The 16634-nt window shown below is 46.1% G+C and overlaps 1 protein-coding gene across 1 annotated transcript; it reads left to right on the plus strand.

Moving 5' to 3' along the window:
• Positions 1 to 1130: 1130 nt before the first annotated feature.
• Aqp11 (aquaporin 11) lies at positions 1131 to 15109 on the plus strand. The gene is made up of 3 exons (XM_052712679.1): positions 1131 to 1979; positions 10261 to 10377; positions 13851 to 15109. The coding sequence occupies exons 1-3, from the start codon at positions 1361 to 1363 to the stop codon at positions 13928 to 13930; spliced, it is 816 nt and encodes a 271-aa protein (XP_052568639.1). The 5' UTR covers positions 1131 to 1360; the 3' UTR covers positions 13931 to 15109.
• The last annotated feature ends 1525 nt before the right edge of the window (positions 15110 to 16634 follow it).

Genomic DNA, 16634 nt, shown 5'->3' on the forward strand with positions numbered 1-16634 from the left:
TCCGGGTTTCCTTCCCACACTGGACGCCAATGAGAATAAGCAAAAAATGATTTCAAAGTATTTTACAGCCGGGCGGTGGTGGCGCACGCCTTTAATCCCAGCACTCGGGAGGCAGAGCCAGGCGGATCTCTGTGAGTTCGAGGCCAGCCTGGTCTCCAAAGTGAGTTCCAGGAAAGGAGCAAAGCTACACAGAGAAACCCTGTCTCGAAAAACCAAAAAAAAAAAAAAAAAAAAAAAAAGTATTTTACTATTTCACGATGAAGATCACAAAGGCATTATAAAGGGCTTCATGCCTGAGAACCACTACCTGCAGGCAAGACGCTTCAGCAGGCAAAGGTGCTTTCTGAGGACCTGAATTTGATTCCTGGGACCCACCAGTGGAGAGAGAGAGAGATAGAGAACAAGTGGTCCTTGGGCCACACAATAACTGGGGTACAGTGCCTCCATAAATGTACTTATATGTAAACATATATAAATGTATATATATATATATATATAAATAAAATAACTAAGTAATTAAACAAATGCATGGGATAAAAAAAAAAACGAGACCCAGCATTCAAAGTCTGGAAATTGCGATGATAGCTGGATAATAGTGTGAATATAATTAACAATCGACTGCACAGGAAAAAATGTGTGTGTGTGTATATATATATATATATATATATATATATATATATATATATATATATACACATATAAATCTCACTTACAAAGAGTTTTGGGGTAGGTGAAGAAAGTCAAGGCTCCGACACCCCGTCGCACAGGTCAAACCTCGGTTCTCGCGCCCACTCCTAGTGAATCTCAGTTCCTTCCTTGAGGACCACCTCCTCGCTCCTCAACCTCAGCCTCTCTATTAGTAAAAACGGGGAGGTTGCAGAGATGACCTTTGGAGCTCCGCGGAGTACAGTTTCCGGAGTGCGCAAAGTTCAAGGTGGCGTTCCCAAGCCACGCTCCGGGTGCAACAGGCGCTGCCAGCAGCGCCGCGGGGTCTTAGGCTCCGGGTCCGGTCTCCTGGAGCGCGGAGCTTGCACGCCGCGCGCCTGCGCAGTGGTCTCGGGCCGCGGTCCCAGGCTAGGGAGGCGGCCGAGGGCGGGTACACGTGGGGCTCTGCTGACCGTTGCCCCCTCCGCCGGTACCCAGGGACAGCTCCCTCACCGCCTCGCCTCCCCCCCTCCCCGGCTCCGATCACATCTCCACAGCGCAGCCGGGGAGGGGAGGAGCCCTCCAGCGCGGAACCGGGGCTCTCTGCTCGGCCCGCCCTGAGGGGCGTGGGAGGGCGGAGCCGCGGACTTCGGACTCCGGCCCCCGACGCTCGGCTTTCCCTGACGCCCTCAGCTATCCCTGGCCAAAGGGAGCCATGTCCGCGCTCCTGGGGCTCCGGCCCGAGGTGCAGGACACCTGCACCTCGCTGGGGCTGATGCTGTTGGTCGTGCTGCTCATGGGGCTGGCCCGCGTGATCGCCCGGCAGCAGCTGCACAGGCCCACGGCCCACGCCTTCGTCCTGGAGTTTCTAGCCACCTTCCAGCTCTGCTGCTGCACCCATGAGCTCCAACTGCTGAGCGAGCAGGACCCCGCGCACCCCACCTGGACGCTGACACTGATCTACTTCTTCTCCTTGGTGCATGGCCTGACCCTGGTGGGCACAGCTAGCAACCCGTGCGGCGTGATGATGCAGATGATTCTGGGGGGTATGTCCCCCGAAACGGGTGCCATGAGGTTGTTGGCTCAGCTGGTTAGCGCCCTATGCAGCAGGTACTGCATAAGCGCCCTGTGGAGCCTGAGTCTGACCAAGTACCACTTCAACGAGAGGAGCTTAGCTTGCAAGAATCCCATCCACACGGACATGTCCAAAGCGATCATCACAGAGGCCATCTGCTCCTTTATTTTCCACAGCGCTCTACTGCACTTCCAGGAGGTCCGAACCAAGCTTCGCATCCACCTGCTGGCTGCACTCATCACCTTTTTGGCCTATGCAGGTTTGTCATTCCCACAAAACACTAGGCAGTCCCGAGCCTCTGTGACCAACTTCTTTACCGATACAGTCGAGTCCCCTACTCCAATAGGATGGAAATACTTACACCCTCCCCAGGGCCCCTTACTATTCTAACCATCTCGCAGCCAGTGCCTAGCAGTTGGAGCCAACATCCAGATCTTCATTCAGTGCTGTTTTGAACACCCAGAGAAAGCAGACACTCCGGTGCCGAAACTAAGATCTTGTTAGATTACTGCCAGGGGCTTAGATAGCCTGCAAAGGAGCTGTTTTAATGTCAGAAAGGCAGCTTATCAGTTTCGGCTCCCATGCCAAGCTGGTATAGATTGCTTTTGACACCCTTACTGAAAAATGATCCCGTCTTAAAGTTCCTTCCAGCTTCAAGTGCATGATTGGTTCATAGTTAACAGTAGGGAGTCGACATTCTGTAGCTGCGTTTCCTACAAATTACTTGTCATATTTCCTTAGGTTGCATTGCACATGAATTTTTAAGTAGCCTATCGTGAAAGGTGTGTTTCAAAATTAAAATGTACTTAAAGGTGCTCTTTAAAAACAAATAATTCTCAGCTAGGTGTGGTGGCACATGCCTTTAATCCCAGCGCTCGGGAGGCAGAGGCAGGTGGATAACAGTAAATTGAAGGCCAGACAGTACTGAAGTCTGACACTCTGTATAAGGAAAACAAAACAAAAACCAGAGACAATCTCCAGAAGTCTTACTTATTTACCTTGACAAACCTCAGCTGCAGGAGGAATTCAAAAATTGTTTAATGATAAAATGTACCTTATTGTATCATTTTTTTATTTTAAATTTTTTTGTTTGTTTTTTTGAGACAGGGTTTCTCCGTGTAGTTTTGGTGCCTGTCCTGGATCTCGCTCTGTAGACCAGGCTGGCCTCGAACTCACAGCCACCACTGCCCAGCTTTACTGTGTCATTTAAAATAATGAAATACTTTACTGGGATTATAGTGGAATTATAAAATGTTTTAGAGGCATGGATATAATAAAGGAAACTTATAGTAATAGTTTATCTTCTACCTATTCAAAGTGAAACTATGGTAATGTAGCTCAGTGGTAAAGAGCTCTTCCTAGCATTCATTAGGGTCTGGGTTCAGTCCCTGGTGTGACAAACAAAATTCCCGGCAACTGAGTAGAAGTATACTTCAAATGCATGCTTGGCTTCCTAAGGGAACATGAAAGACTACACAATTTTCCCTTCTTTGAATCTAGTACTAGTTTTTGAGTAGACACATGAAAACACGTTGTGTGGGGTAACAGAAGAGGGCCCGTGCATTTCTGAGAGGCCAGGGAGGAGTTTCAGCTAAAGCAGGAACACTGCTCTTCATGTGCAGTAGAATGCCACAGTGCAGTTTGTATTTGTCAATCAAAGCAGCAAAGAGCTGGGCAGCTGATTCGTGCCTGTGGTCCCAGTACTGGAGAGGTAGAGGCAGGAGGGTTCCGGTCATCTTCTGCTACATGCTGGGTTTGAGGCCAGCCTGGGCTACATGAAACCCTGTCTCTAAAAACAAAAAACAAAAAATTGAGATTGTTTTATAATTTAAAAAGAAAAAGAAAACATTAATGACTCCTGGATCCTTCTCACCTCGAATTACTCCTCCGGCGTCTGTTGTGAAGTTGCTGTTCTTCCTGTAATTTGTGCTTTTAGTACCAAGTTAGGATTCCATAAATAATGTATATACTATTAACTCTTCCTGGGCTAGGAATGTCATTCAGAGGCAGAACACTTGCATATGCGATTGGCCCTGGTCTCACCCAAGGGGTAAAAATGCCATTCCAAAGGGCAGCAAGGTGACACCTGAAGTCATTCATAAGGGAAAAGCGAATGGAGAAGGACTCTAGAATGTCTGTTGAAGGGATCTGAAACTCTGCCCGGTTCTTGAAATGTGAATACTCGGGGGTAAACCAATCATCAGAGGTTCTCAACAATCTTTTCAAATCGCTGGAGGAGTTTTAAAAATATGCCCACCTGGTGCAACTATTAGAATCTTAACTGCTCTGGGAAGGAGCCTGGGCGGTGGCATAGTGTAACTTTCTCCAGGTGATCCCACTGTGAAACCACGGTTGGGAACACTGTTGTAGAGTCCAGACCTGCCTTGTCCAGCTCAGTGGCCACCAGCCCCACCTGCCTATTTAGATGAATGCTTCAGTGCTTCCTAGACAGGAGACACATGTCACATTCACTCCTCACATTGTACTGTAGCTGGTGACTACAGTTCTGGGCAGGGCTTGCGACTGCAGGGGTGGAGCCAAATACACAGCGAGTTATAAAGCTACATGAATTCACAATCTATTACATATGTATTTTTTCCCACTGTCTTTCTACCAATATAAGGGAGATGAGTACCCCCTGGGTATCTGCTATATACCAAATCACTTTACTGGGATTTATAAGTGATCTTAATTCTTACAATTATCTGTGGATGAGCACATTATTATTTTTCCCATGTGAAGTAAAGCAAGTGACACTCATGAGAAATGTCGTGCCTTGGGTTACAGACAGTCTAGTCTGGAACCAGGGCTCACACTGCTGAGTGTCACTTTAACACTCATGTCATTATCAGAATTTCTGTAGTGTGTTCAAGAGTTACAAAAGCACACCCAATCACATACTACATGGCTATAAAAGAGAGTAAGTTCTGATGTATGCCACATAGATGAACTTTACGACACCAAAGGGCTAATACTAGGTGACTCTACTTCCGGGAAATACATAAAACAGGCAAATTCAAAGGCTAAGAAAGTAAATAGCGGTGACTAGAACAGGGGATGAGAAAAGGATGGGTGGGATGTGTTACTGAGTGGGTGCAGGATTTGTGTTTGAAGCAGTGAAAAGCTTGTTGAAAACTTTGGGTCAGGCGTGGTGGTCAGGCCTGTAACCCAGTACTTGGAAAGCTGCCGCAAGAGGATGATAAATTCAGGTAAGCCTGGGCTACATAGTGAATTTGAGGCCAGCCTAGGCTACACAAGATCCTATCAGAAACAGGATGGAAAAGAAGGCACTGGGAAAACTTTAGGGGCTGGAAGACGTTTGGGAAAAGACAGTGCTGATGTCCAAATGGCACTGTGAATACACAGACCAGCAAATGGCATGCTTTATGACATATGTGTGAGAATTTAAAATTCTTAATTATTACGTGATTCTGTTGCCACTAAATTCTTAAACTCTGGATTAAACAGGTTTCTAATTTTAAGGTCTTAGAGACATCACTTTGCTCCTGTGTAGTGTGGAACTCCAAGAGGAGGGTGTGGGACAGGCTTGAGGTCCTTTTGTCCAGAGTGTGTAGCCCAAGAGAACCCACCTTGGAAATGGCCACGCTTAAGCTTATCATTCCTATCACTTTCCGTATGTAAGTCGTAACATTCCCCGGAGAATGGACCGCCTTGGACTAGTTGAATGTCTAATAGGGATTTGAGCGGCAGAGCTACGGGCTCCGAGAATTGTGTCTTCGTTGCTTAGTACCCATGTTGTGGTTGGAAACGAGGCCTATGGCCCGGTGAATGCTAAACACATGCTTCACCCAGCACTCTGAATTGTCCTGTGCAAGCCGAAGCCACTGTCATTCCTGTAAGCAGAGCCATGAACTAGCCTTTTTTTCTTTAAAGATGGAGTCTTTTCTTGCTAGGTTGTTATCCAGGTTGCTCTCAAACTCAAAACTTAATTGATCCTTCCACCTCAGCTTCCTTTCTCTAAAAAAGTCACATTTATTTGTTGTGTATGTATATGTGGGGTGGGGTGGGGTGTGTGTGCATACTGTAGCACATATGTAGAGGTCTGAGGACAACTTGAGAGAGTCAAATCTCCCCTTCCACCGCGTGGGTCCCTCATGGTACTCAGGTTGCCCAAGCAAGTACCTTAAGCTTCGGAGCCATCTTGATGGCCCCCACCTCTGCTTCCTGAACAGCTGGGATTCCAGGCATGCGACGCCAGGCCTGGAAATGTCGAACCAATGTTATTTTAAACATGTAAGTTGTCTTTATTGTTGTACTGTTTCTCATGTGTAGAATTTTAAATTCTACACCGTCTGTGACATAATGCCTGTGTCCCCTACATACGATAAGCTATGACTACAGATCAGGCATGCTTTCCGGAATCGAGGCCTAGGACTCAGCATAGTAGCACCGCACCGAGTAAGCAGTCAGACTTTTGGACTAGCCTCCCCTCCCCGGCCCTCCCTGGAGAAACTCTAGTATTCTTTCTTCATCCCATCGCTCCTTTTGGGTTTCTAGTATCCTTCCGGCCATGCCTGTAGGTGAGATTATTTGTCCGAAGAAAAAGGAACTAAGAGCTTTATACGTGTCCTCATTTAAAACAGGAACAAGAGGGCTGGAGAGATGGCTCAGAGGTTAAGAGCACTGCTTGTTCTTCCAAAGGTCCTGAGTTCAATTCCCAGCAACCACATGGTGGCTCACAACCATCTGTAATGAGATCTGGTGCCCTCTTCTGGCCTGCAGGGATACGTGCAGACAGAACACTGTATACATAATAAATAAATCTTTAAAAAAAAAAAAAAAAACAGGAACAAGATAAAATGGATACAATCACCAATTTACAAATACAGATTCGTTTCTGGACAGGTGAGATGGTTCAGTAGGTTAAGGACGCTTGCCACCAAGCCTTACGACCTGAGTTTGATCCCTGTCCTCTGACCACCACATAAATGCTAAGGTACTCAGGCGCATTCCCCTCACCAAATAAACACAAACAAACAGAAAAGTAGTTTAAACAAGGGTCCCAAACTTTGTACCACACCGGTCTAATTTTGTAGTTAAGAGGCCAGGCTGAGTTGGGCTGTGTCCTTGGGTATGTGTGTCCTCAGTTTCCTGATCTTTAGGATGGATACCACTAGCTCAGCAGGTGTGAGGAATTGCATTTCCGACCTGCAGTTTCTTCCTGGCATGCAGCAAATGAGGAAATGCTGCTTTGGTCCTTATTCCTTTGCCCTGCAGTTTCCCACGGATCTCCTGTACAACGGGACCATTTCTGCAGGATTGCTAATCGAGCTCACATCTCCTTCAGTCAGCAGGGAAGCAAGAAGACAGCCCAACACAGCCACCAGCACCCTGAGGAGGAATTCCCTCCCGGCTAGAACCACACCTGAGGGAGGCAGCACAGGATCCCTGACTTCTCAGGAAGAGCTGGGCCGTGCCAGCCTCAAAGGCCTGCGGGCATGCCTGGCTTTACTTTTAAACTCTGAATTTTTAAGTTTTGCTTAATCCTTAAACTTTCTTGTCCATGACATCATTTGAGAAATGGAACCTAGAAAGCCACAGGGTGAATCAACCACTCTATGGCACCTAGCAGGCCTGTCTCCAGAGGAGCCCTCACCTGTCTTAAGATTGTGCCCTGCCCTTTTCCTATAGGACCATCTAAAAATACAAACTAAAAAAACAAAACAAGCCGGGCGGTGGTGGCGGCGCACGCCTTTAATCCCAGCACTCGGGAGGCAGAGGCAGGCGGATCTCTGTGAGTTCGAGGCCAGCCTGGTCTACAGCGCGAGATCCAGGAAAGGCGCAAAGCTACACAGAGAAACCCTGTCTCGAAAAACCAAAAAAAAAAAAAAAAAAAAAAAAAAACCCTTAACTTTGCTCCATTCTAGCTTTCATTTATTTATTAAACATGTAGGTATTAATTTATGAAACCAAATCTAATGATTGTGTTCATGCAAACATAAAAGCATATCCTCTCTTCTTTTCCATGTTGTTTAGTGTTTATCTTGGAGATGTATGTTCATAGAAATTCTAATTCCTTCATAATAGTGCATATATTCCAAATAAGTCTGTCTAACCACCTTTCTGGACATTTAGATCTCCCCACGTCTTTGCTGTAAATGAACAACCTTGTATGTGTCTTCTTGTACATAACTATCAGTGTTACTTTAGGACAGAAGTTCTCATCTGGGGACATCTGGGGCTATCTGAGGTTTTGATAGTTTCGAAGTTGGGAAGGGGTGGGCTACCAGCATCTAATGGAGAGGGACCAAAGATGTCACTAAATGTCCTGAAGTACACGGGACAGCCTCTAACACCAAGAATTATACAGTGAGGCCCGGCGGTGGTGGCGCATGCCTTTAATCCCAGCACTTTGGAGGCTGAGCCAGGCGGATCTCTGTGAGTTCAAGGCTAGCCTGGTCTACAGAGTGAGTTCCAGGACAGGCTCCAAAGCTACAGAGAAACCCTGTCTCGAAAAAGAACAAAAAAAAAGAATTATACAGTGAAACAGCAAATGCCCTGTTTGGGGCTTTTGTTAACACATAAGCCACAATTGATGTGGAAGACTGTTTTAGTTACAGCTGTTGGTATGTAACAAACCATCTCCAAACTCTAAAAGTAATAATAATTATTTATTTCTCATGATTCTTTGTACTTTCCATCCAGTTGTTTAACAATCTGTGTGTGTGTGTGGGGGGTGTATGTGTGTGTGTGCACATGTGAAAACCCAGGCCATGTTGATGTTGAGTATACGCTTTCATTTTGGGGTGAGATGGGCCAACCCTCTGAGATCACTCGTGCAGCTGCGTTCATTTCAGCAGGACGGCAGTGGGGTCAAAAGCCTCTAAGAGCCCTTGCTCACTCACACCTGGCTACTGCTGCTTGTCCTGGGGGGCACCTTGGTTCCCCTCCACGTAGCCTGTCATCCTCCAGCAGCCTAGACTACTATGCACAGGTTCAGGGCATTATTCCAAGAGAGCAGAAAAGTGGGGGTTGGAAACAACACAGCGATTCTGAATTCTGCACTCAGAACTCAGCATGACCTCTGCTGCACTTTGTCAACTCAGGTCACAGAGCCAACCCATATTTGAGGGATGTCCCAGTCCTAGGAGCAGTTCCCACAGCCTCTGAAGCGCTCTGGTGCTGTGAGGGTTGGAGACAGGGAAGTAGAACAGCTTGAGTGTTAGGACGTAAGAGGTTTCATGATGTTGGACGTAACCGTCTCCATCTGCCATGACCTGCCGTCCTGAAGCAAACGGTCAAGCTGTGAGGTCAATGGCTGGGGCATTTCTAATGACAAATGCCTTTAAAAGCCGCAGGGCATTTGTATGATCGTAAGTCGTAACATTACAAAGAGCTGGAAGTCCTAATCTTTCTTCCCATGGTGTTTCTAACACAAAGGGGCTCAATTTACTTTTTGTTTCTGTGGAAACCAAAATGAGCGGCTGCCAATCAAACAATTCTCTTGAATGCTAAGGGTAGCCAAATCTCATTCGGTTTAGCATTCCAGGGTGACTGTTCAGGAATGATTCTGATGTCCTCAGATGACATCCTTTATAACTGCCGAGGCACCACTAGCAATTGTGCTGTCAGGCTGGTATGCTAGAGAAAACCTCGGCCATTTGGTGAATGTAGTCCATCCCTCAATGGCTTCCTCTCAACACCGCTGATCTTGGCCTGGGAATCAATCGCACTGGGTTAAGTCCCAGGAAAGGCTCCTAATTCCCAGCTCCACGTGACCCTGTTTCATCAAGACAGTTGACATGCTACAATGGGAGGCTATGTCCCTGTCAAACTGCATGTGAGTGAAGGAGCCTCCACCTGGAAGAACTAGCCGAAATCGTGGGGCACTCGGAGGGTGTTGGCAAATACACTGCCACAGCTCTGTGCAGTAGTGTTGGCCATACAGCCCTCCTTCCCTTGTGGGCTGTGTGATCGGAACCATAAACCCCTAGGCTCTGTAGAGCTGGAACATGAGTCTGTCCACTCCGCTGATGGACTTCATGCTTTCTACCTAGTCACTTATGCTTTGTGTGTATGTGTGCGTGTGTCCATCCATGTATATGCGTGAAGAAGCCAGAGGATGTTGAATGTGTTTTCATCACTTTCCACCCTATTTCCTTGAGACAGGGTCTCACATTATATCTGAAGGGGGCCATTTTGGCTAGGCTGGCTGGCCACCAAGCTTCCAGGAAGCCTCCTGTCTTCACCCCCCAATGCTGCGGTTATGAGCACATCTGAGGACTTGAACTCAGGTCTTCCTTCATACTCAGACAGCAAGCACTCTGGCCCTCCAAGCTATGTCCCCGGCTCTCGTTTCTTAATTTTTATAACTGCTTTCTTGAGTCCTGCCGTTCCGTCACTTAGGGACTCTGCTGATGAGTAAAGATGGATCCAATAGTAATGCTTTGGTTTATTTTCCTTTCCATTTTTAATACAAAGGCATGTGTGTACTCAGGAGGATCCTGGGCTACTGGGCTACTGTACTCATTTTAACTTGATTTTCTCTTTAATGTCTTTTCCCTCTGTTGCCATCACAGGAGGGAGCCTCACGGGGGCGCTGTTCAACCCAGCTCTGGCGCTCTCTCTGCACTTCCCCTGCTTCGATGAGAACTTCTACCAGTTTTTTGTAGTATACTGGCTTGCCCCTTCTCTAGGTAAGTGTATTTCTATTTATTCTAGGTTAGGATATTTAAAAATCAATTTATGTTGTGTACGGTGTTTTGCATGCATAGGTGTACTGTTTGTGTGCCTAGTGCCCTTGGATCCCCTGGAACTGGAATTACGGATGGGTGTGAGCTGCCATGTGGGTGCTGGAACTTTAAACCAATTGCTCTGAAGAGCAACCAGTGCTCCTAACTGATAAGCCATCTCTCCAGCCCCCAAGGTTAAATAATGTAAAATATCATGTTTTAAAATACGATGATGTATGAGCCGGGAGTGGTGGTGCACACCTTTAATCCCAGCACTCGGGAGGCAGAGGCAGGCGGATCTCTGTGAGTTTGAGGCCAGCTGTTATGCCCAGATTGAGGGGACCCCCAAAAGACCACCACAGAGACCAAATTCCACATGTAAAAGCAAAGAGCCTTTATTTTCAAGCTCTGAGCTTGGTCCCTCTGTCTGTCTGACACAGCAGTGAGAGCAGAGAGCCCTGAGTCCAGGCAGGGTGGGGTTTTTATCATAGCAGAGGTTGGGTATCTGTAAAACAAAAATAGGTGTGTGCTAGACTCAGGGACATCTGGCCACCTTATCTAATGGTTGGAATGTTTGGGATGTTAGATACTTCCCCATCCCTGGGTAGATCTCTAGGTGGTGTCAGCTTATGGCTTTTCCTGGATCTGGGTGTTGCCTGCCAGTAAGCCTGTCACAGAAGCTGTGTCTGGGCCCCTAAGCCTGTCATGGCAGCTGTGTGGTCAAGCTGTCTTGGGGCCCCTCCACACCAGCCTGGTCTACAAAGCAAGTTCCAGGACAGCCAGAGATGTTACACAGAAAAACCCTGTCTTGAAAAACTAAAAAGAAAAAAATAAAAACAAAAACAAAAAACCCAACATTCAAGAATGCTATACTGTCAATTTCTAAAGCCAGAGAATAGACAAAAAAAGAAAAAGAAAGAAAATAAAACAACTTAGTTAACGTGCTTGAAAAGCATTTCTATTTTGTGCAGTGTCCTTTGAAGCTGTGTGTGCAGGTACACTCGCCCGTGTGTACGTGTGGAGGGAGGCTAGAGGGGGTTTGGGGGGCTATCCCTCTCTACTTATTTATTTGTTTGTTTGTTTTTCGAGACAGGGTTTCTCTGTGTAGTTTTGGTGCCTGTCCTGGATCTCGCTCTGTAGACCAGGCTGGCCTCGAACTCACAGCCTGGCTCTGCCTCCCAAGTGACGGGATTATTTTAAGACAGGGTTTTTCACTGAACCTGGTGCTCTCTTGTTTTAGCTAGACTGGCTGGCCATCGAGTTAAGTGTCTATCCATCTCTGTCCCTACTTCCAAGTGCTGAGCTTACAAGGCACATGCTGCCACACCCAACTTCTATGTGGGTGCCTGGGGTCCAAACTCAGGTTCACGATCACACAGCAAACGCTATCCACTGAGCCCACTCCCCAGCTCCTAATACTGTGTTTTCAAAGAGGGCTGCAGATATAGTTTAGCACTTCCCTACTAGGAGGGGGCAGTAAAGGGTCGTTACTTCCATCCAAAATTAATCTTTAGCTGGGCCTGGTGTGCAGCCTCAAATTCTAGTTATTCAGGAGGCTGAGGCAGGAGGATTGCAAGTGTAAGGGCTGCTTGGGCTACAAAGCAATTTTAAGTCCAGCCTGGACAACTTACTGAGGCTGTCCCAAAATACAATGTAGAAACAGGATGAGGATACAGCTCAGTAGTGAACTCACCTAGCACGTACGAGTCCTTGGGTTCTATTTCTAGTACTACAATTTATTTTTTTATTTTATTTATTTTTTTTTTTTGGGTTTTTTTCGAGACAGGGTTTCTCTGTGCAGCTTTGCGCCTTTCCTGGATCTCGCTCTCTAGACCAGGCTGGCCTCGAACTCACAAAGATCCGCCTGCCTCTGCCTCCCGAGTGCTGGGATTAAAGGCGTGCGCCACCACCGCCCGGCTACAATTATTTTTTTAATAGCCAAGGATGTGGCTCTGTTGGTAGAGTGCTTACCCAGCCCTGGGTTCATCCCCAGCACTGCAGAAAGCTGGGTATGGTGGTAGATGTCTGTAACCTCATACCTGGGAAGTGAGGCAGGAGGTTCAGAGGTACAAGGTCTCCCTCAACTACACACTGAGTTTGAGACCAGCCTGGGCTACAGAAAACTTATCTTAAAATAATAAAATCAATCAACCAACCAACTTTTACTTTTTGCTAAATAATTCTTTTCCCCAAATTTGTGAGTTCCAAACCAAATGTCATTTAACCATTTAGGTTGCTTTTCTTATTTGTCAAAGAGCATTCTGTGCGACAACACTGTAGTCAATATAGCCTCTAAATGACTAAGTCCCATTCATGTTAACGCAATCTAGATCAGGATGGGGACGTGGCCCACCGATTGCTTGCTTAGTATGCCCGAGGCTCCATCCACAGTATCAGAAAAACAAAAATTCTTTTAAAGAGGGGTCAAGTAGGGGCTGGAGAGATGGCTCAGAGGTTAAGAGCACTGGCTGCTCTTCCAGAGGTCCTGAGTTCAATTCCCAGCACCCACATGGTGGCTCACAACCATCTGTAATGAGATCTGGTGCCCTCTTCTGGCCTGCAGGCAGAACACTGTATACACAATGAATAAATCTTAAAAAAAAAAAAAGAGGGATCAAGTAACATAACTATAATAATATGCACTTTATATATTATCAGTATTTATGTTATCTGCATTTCTTGCTTTTATTTAGTCATCAGCTAAATAAAATAGGCAGAACACCTATACAATAAAAGTAATTTATAAAAATTGAAAAAGACTGAAGATTTGGGGTTGGAGGCGCTACTCAGTGGTCACAGCCTGTCTGGTGTATCTAAAGCCTTCATTTGAGTCACAACACTGCAAAACATAGCAAGCCCAAAATGAAGCATCACTAATATGCAAGTCATTTTTTTAACTATACTTGAAGACTTAAGCACTGGTTTTAGGTGTTTTATGTGATACATTTGTAAAACCCACTACGGTGGGGCTCATGAAGAAAGAGCAAGAGCCTAACAGACATACTTGGACATTCTGGGTGAACGTCCCAAGGGAGCTAGCTGTCAATGTACTCCTCCCCCGGAGCCCCAGCTACTCTCCAGATGTTTCTCTTCCTTAATCTGTCTGCTCTACTTTAAACCACCACCACCACCACCACCACCACCACCACCACCCCACAATGCTGTGAGGTTCTGCCTCCCAAGCCCCTCTGAGGCTTGGAGAAAGCGCTGCCCCTTTGCAGAGGAACAAATGACTCAAGCCCAGGGTTTCTCACCAAATCTGTAATGACGCGGAAGTTCTAACACTTGGGTTCAGTGCCATTTGAAGCCACGGTGATCGCCCCTAGTCTTACTGCCCACACAATCATTTTAAGAACTGAAGAGAGGTGTGAGATCAGCTGTCTCGATTGTACCCAGTCACTACCACCTTCCTACAGACTTTGGGTCTTGTTTTTCAGGTGTGTTGCTGATGATCCTGACGTTCAGCTTTTTCCTTCCATGGCTGCATAACAACCAAATGACTAATAAAAAGGAGTAACTACTCCCAAGGACTCAAACTGAGTCACAGGACAGTCAAGCTGGACATGACAGATGTGATCACCTTTCAAACTCCAGCCGCACTGGACTTGTCACTGTTTCAACCTCCTTTGTGGAAGGTGTCTTAATGTTTTCACTACCTGGACTTAAAATGACTGTGAAAATGGGGTGGCCTGTATTTGTCAGTTAAGCTCATTCTTTTGAGTGATGTATTAAATGCTGCTAGAAAAGGCTCATTCATTAAACCTCTATAAATCCAAGGTGATTACTCACTGTGATGAAAACCAGATGACCACAAAGTCAACTGGGGAAGGACAGCTGGTTGTGCAGGACCAAAGAAATTCTGTGTTGTGTCCCTCTGAATGAACTGGACTTCAAAGCTCACAGAGCCAGAGAAGGTGCTTTGCAGCCACATCTTAGTGACACTATCAATCACGGCATCTTTTAATAGAAAAGCTGGTTTTATATCCACTCATCTACAGGTTTCCCACTGGTTTGACACAGGGTCTCACTTGTGGCCCGATGGCCTGAAGCTTCCTGTGTAGACCAGGCTGGCCTCAAACATGCAATGATCCTTTTGCCTCTGCCTCCCAAGTGCTAGGATTAAGGAGTGTGCTGCCACAACCAGGGTTTGTTTTGTTTTTGTTCAGGGGTATGGGCTTTCATGATGTAGCCCAGGCTGGCCTTCAACTCACCATCCTCTTGAGTGCTAGGATTATAAGTAGATACTACCACATCTGCCTCAGGCTTCCTAGATTTTAAATATATTCTAATACCTAAAATATTTCTCTTAAGTAGACAATTTCAGCTAAATTGTCTTTAATAGAATAAACACCCCCACAGAGCCAAGATTGCTCTTTTCACTTTCTCAATTGCACTTGACAGCTACCTAGAGACACAGGTAGGTTTTCTTTCTATGTTGCTATATTTCTGTAATGATAGACTGACATGCTCAATGACATTATAATGACAAAATGTGGAAATGAATTCCTAACCTCTATTTTACAAGATCAGAAGCTAAGCCTAGAGGTGTGCTTTGTGACCCTCACCCAACGTCAAAGAGGGAAATGTAATTCTACACTAACATTTCGACAACAAAAATTCTTTTCAGTCATCACTGACTGGAGGAAAAGGTTCTGAAGAAAACATTAAATTCTTTTTTAATAAATTTAGAAACTATTTCCTCTGTATTCTTTTGTATGTGCATGTGAGTGCATGTGTATGTGTGCACACGTATGTGCAGGTAGCCAAGGAGGCCAGAAGAGGATCCCCTGGAGCTGGAGTTGCAGGTGGTTGTGAGCTGCCACATGGGTGCTGGGAACTAAACTCAGGTCCTCTGGAAGAGCAGCATGTGCTCTGAACCATGGAGCCATCTCTTCAGCCCTTATTAATACTTCTTGAAGTTTAAAATGCCTTCAACTTTTCTTCACTGGAAGCCTTATTACGAAGTCCAAATTGTTTTATTTAAAATTTTATTTCATTATTTTGTGTGTAAAATGTGTAAGTGCAGGATATGGCATGCATGTGGAGATCAGAGCACATCTCCATGGATCTTTACTTCCATCTTTACTTAGGTTCTGGTGATGGAACTCGGGTCACCAGGCTTGTGCTGCAATGCCTTGACCCCACCGGGCCATCCTACTGGCCTTGAAGTCTAATTACAAAAATTCCAGGCCATACAAGCTATGCATATTCCTCAACCACAATACTGGTTTTATGGGGGGATGAGATATGATCTGCTTGAGTAATAATGAACATTCAGCTGGGAGGCTGCCCGGTAACATAAGCACTGAGTGGTGGTGGGCTCACAGTGGCTGGGACAGTGCATCACTAGGTCCAACAAGGAAGCCAGCTGGAGAGCTAATGAGCAGCTTTATCATGTATTAATATGTAACAGTACTTAAATGAGAGGTTTCAAAACTGTGACGGGGTGACTGAATGCATGTGCTCTCAAAGCCCTGCTCCAGTGACATACTTCCTCCAGAAGTGTACATCCCCTACACCTGCCTCCAAATGAAATCTTTTAGAAAAATAATCTTAACAAGAGGACTCAAGGGGACAACACAAGATGACTTCGGAGTAGCGAGGTAGGTGATGGCCTGCTCTTAACTCAAGTAGCGGTGAGGTCATGTTCGATCAGGCCTAGCCTGTATCAGGCCACTTTCACCTATTTCTTTACCCAAAAACTCAGTTCTGGCTTCTCTTCAAATTTGAGGCCTGCATTCCATACTGGCAACACTACCAAATAAGGACTGTTCCCCTTAAAATCACCCTTTAACTTCCAAAATGAAGCCGAGTTTTCTAACGTGTCATGGCTCTTCACAGAACATAGAAGATTTTATTCATTTCACTAACATGCGTGCTCCGGCTTGACCGGAAGGGGAGGGGTTGTTACTGTGGAAACGCCGACCTCTGAACTCCAGCAGTGATTCCGGTACAGACTCTGCCGTCTGCCCTGCAGGCCTCTCAGGGTGGCACTTTTTTCTGCCATTTCCTGCCCACTGGGCCTTGAGGTGAAAGTTCCTGTCCTCTCTGCTGAGTTGCGAGTGGTCTTTTATTTGGGGGAAGATTTAGGAGGTGCAGTCTTCTGGAAAGTATTTCACAGGGTGGCCTTTGAGAATTCATAACCTAGCCCTGTTTCCGTTTGCTCTGCTGTGTATTTGTGGCTAAAGATATGTTCTGTCGACTTCCTGCCACCATGCCTC

The sequence above is a fragment of the Peromyscus californicus genome, unplaced genomic scaffold, assembly GCF_007827085.1.
Source record: "Peromyscus californicus insignis strain IS unplaced genomic scaffold, ASM782708v3 Scaffold_4__1_contigs__length_199733344, whole genome shotgun sequence".
Lineage (NCBI taxonomy): Eukaryota > Metazoa > Chordata > Mammalia > Rodentia > Cricetidae > Peromyscus > Peromyscus californicus.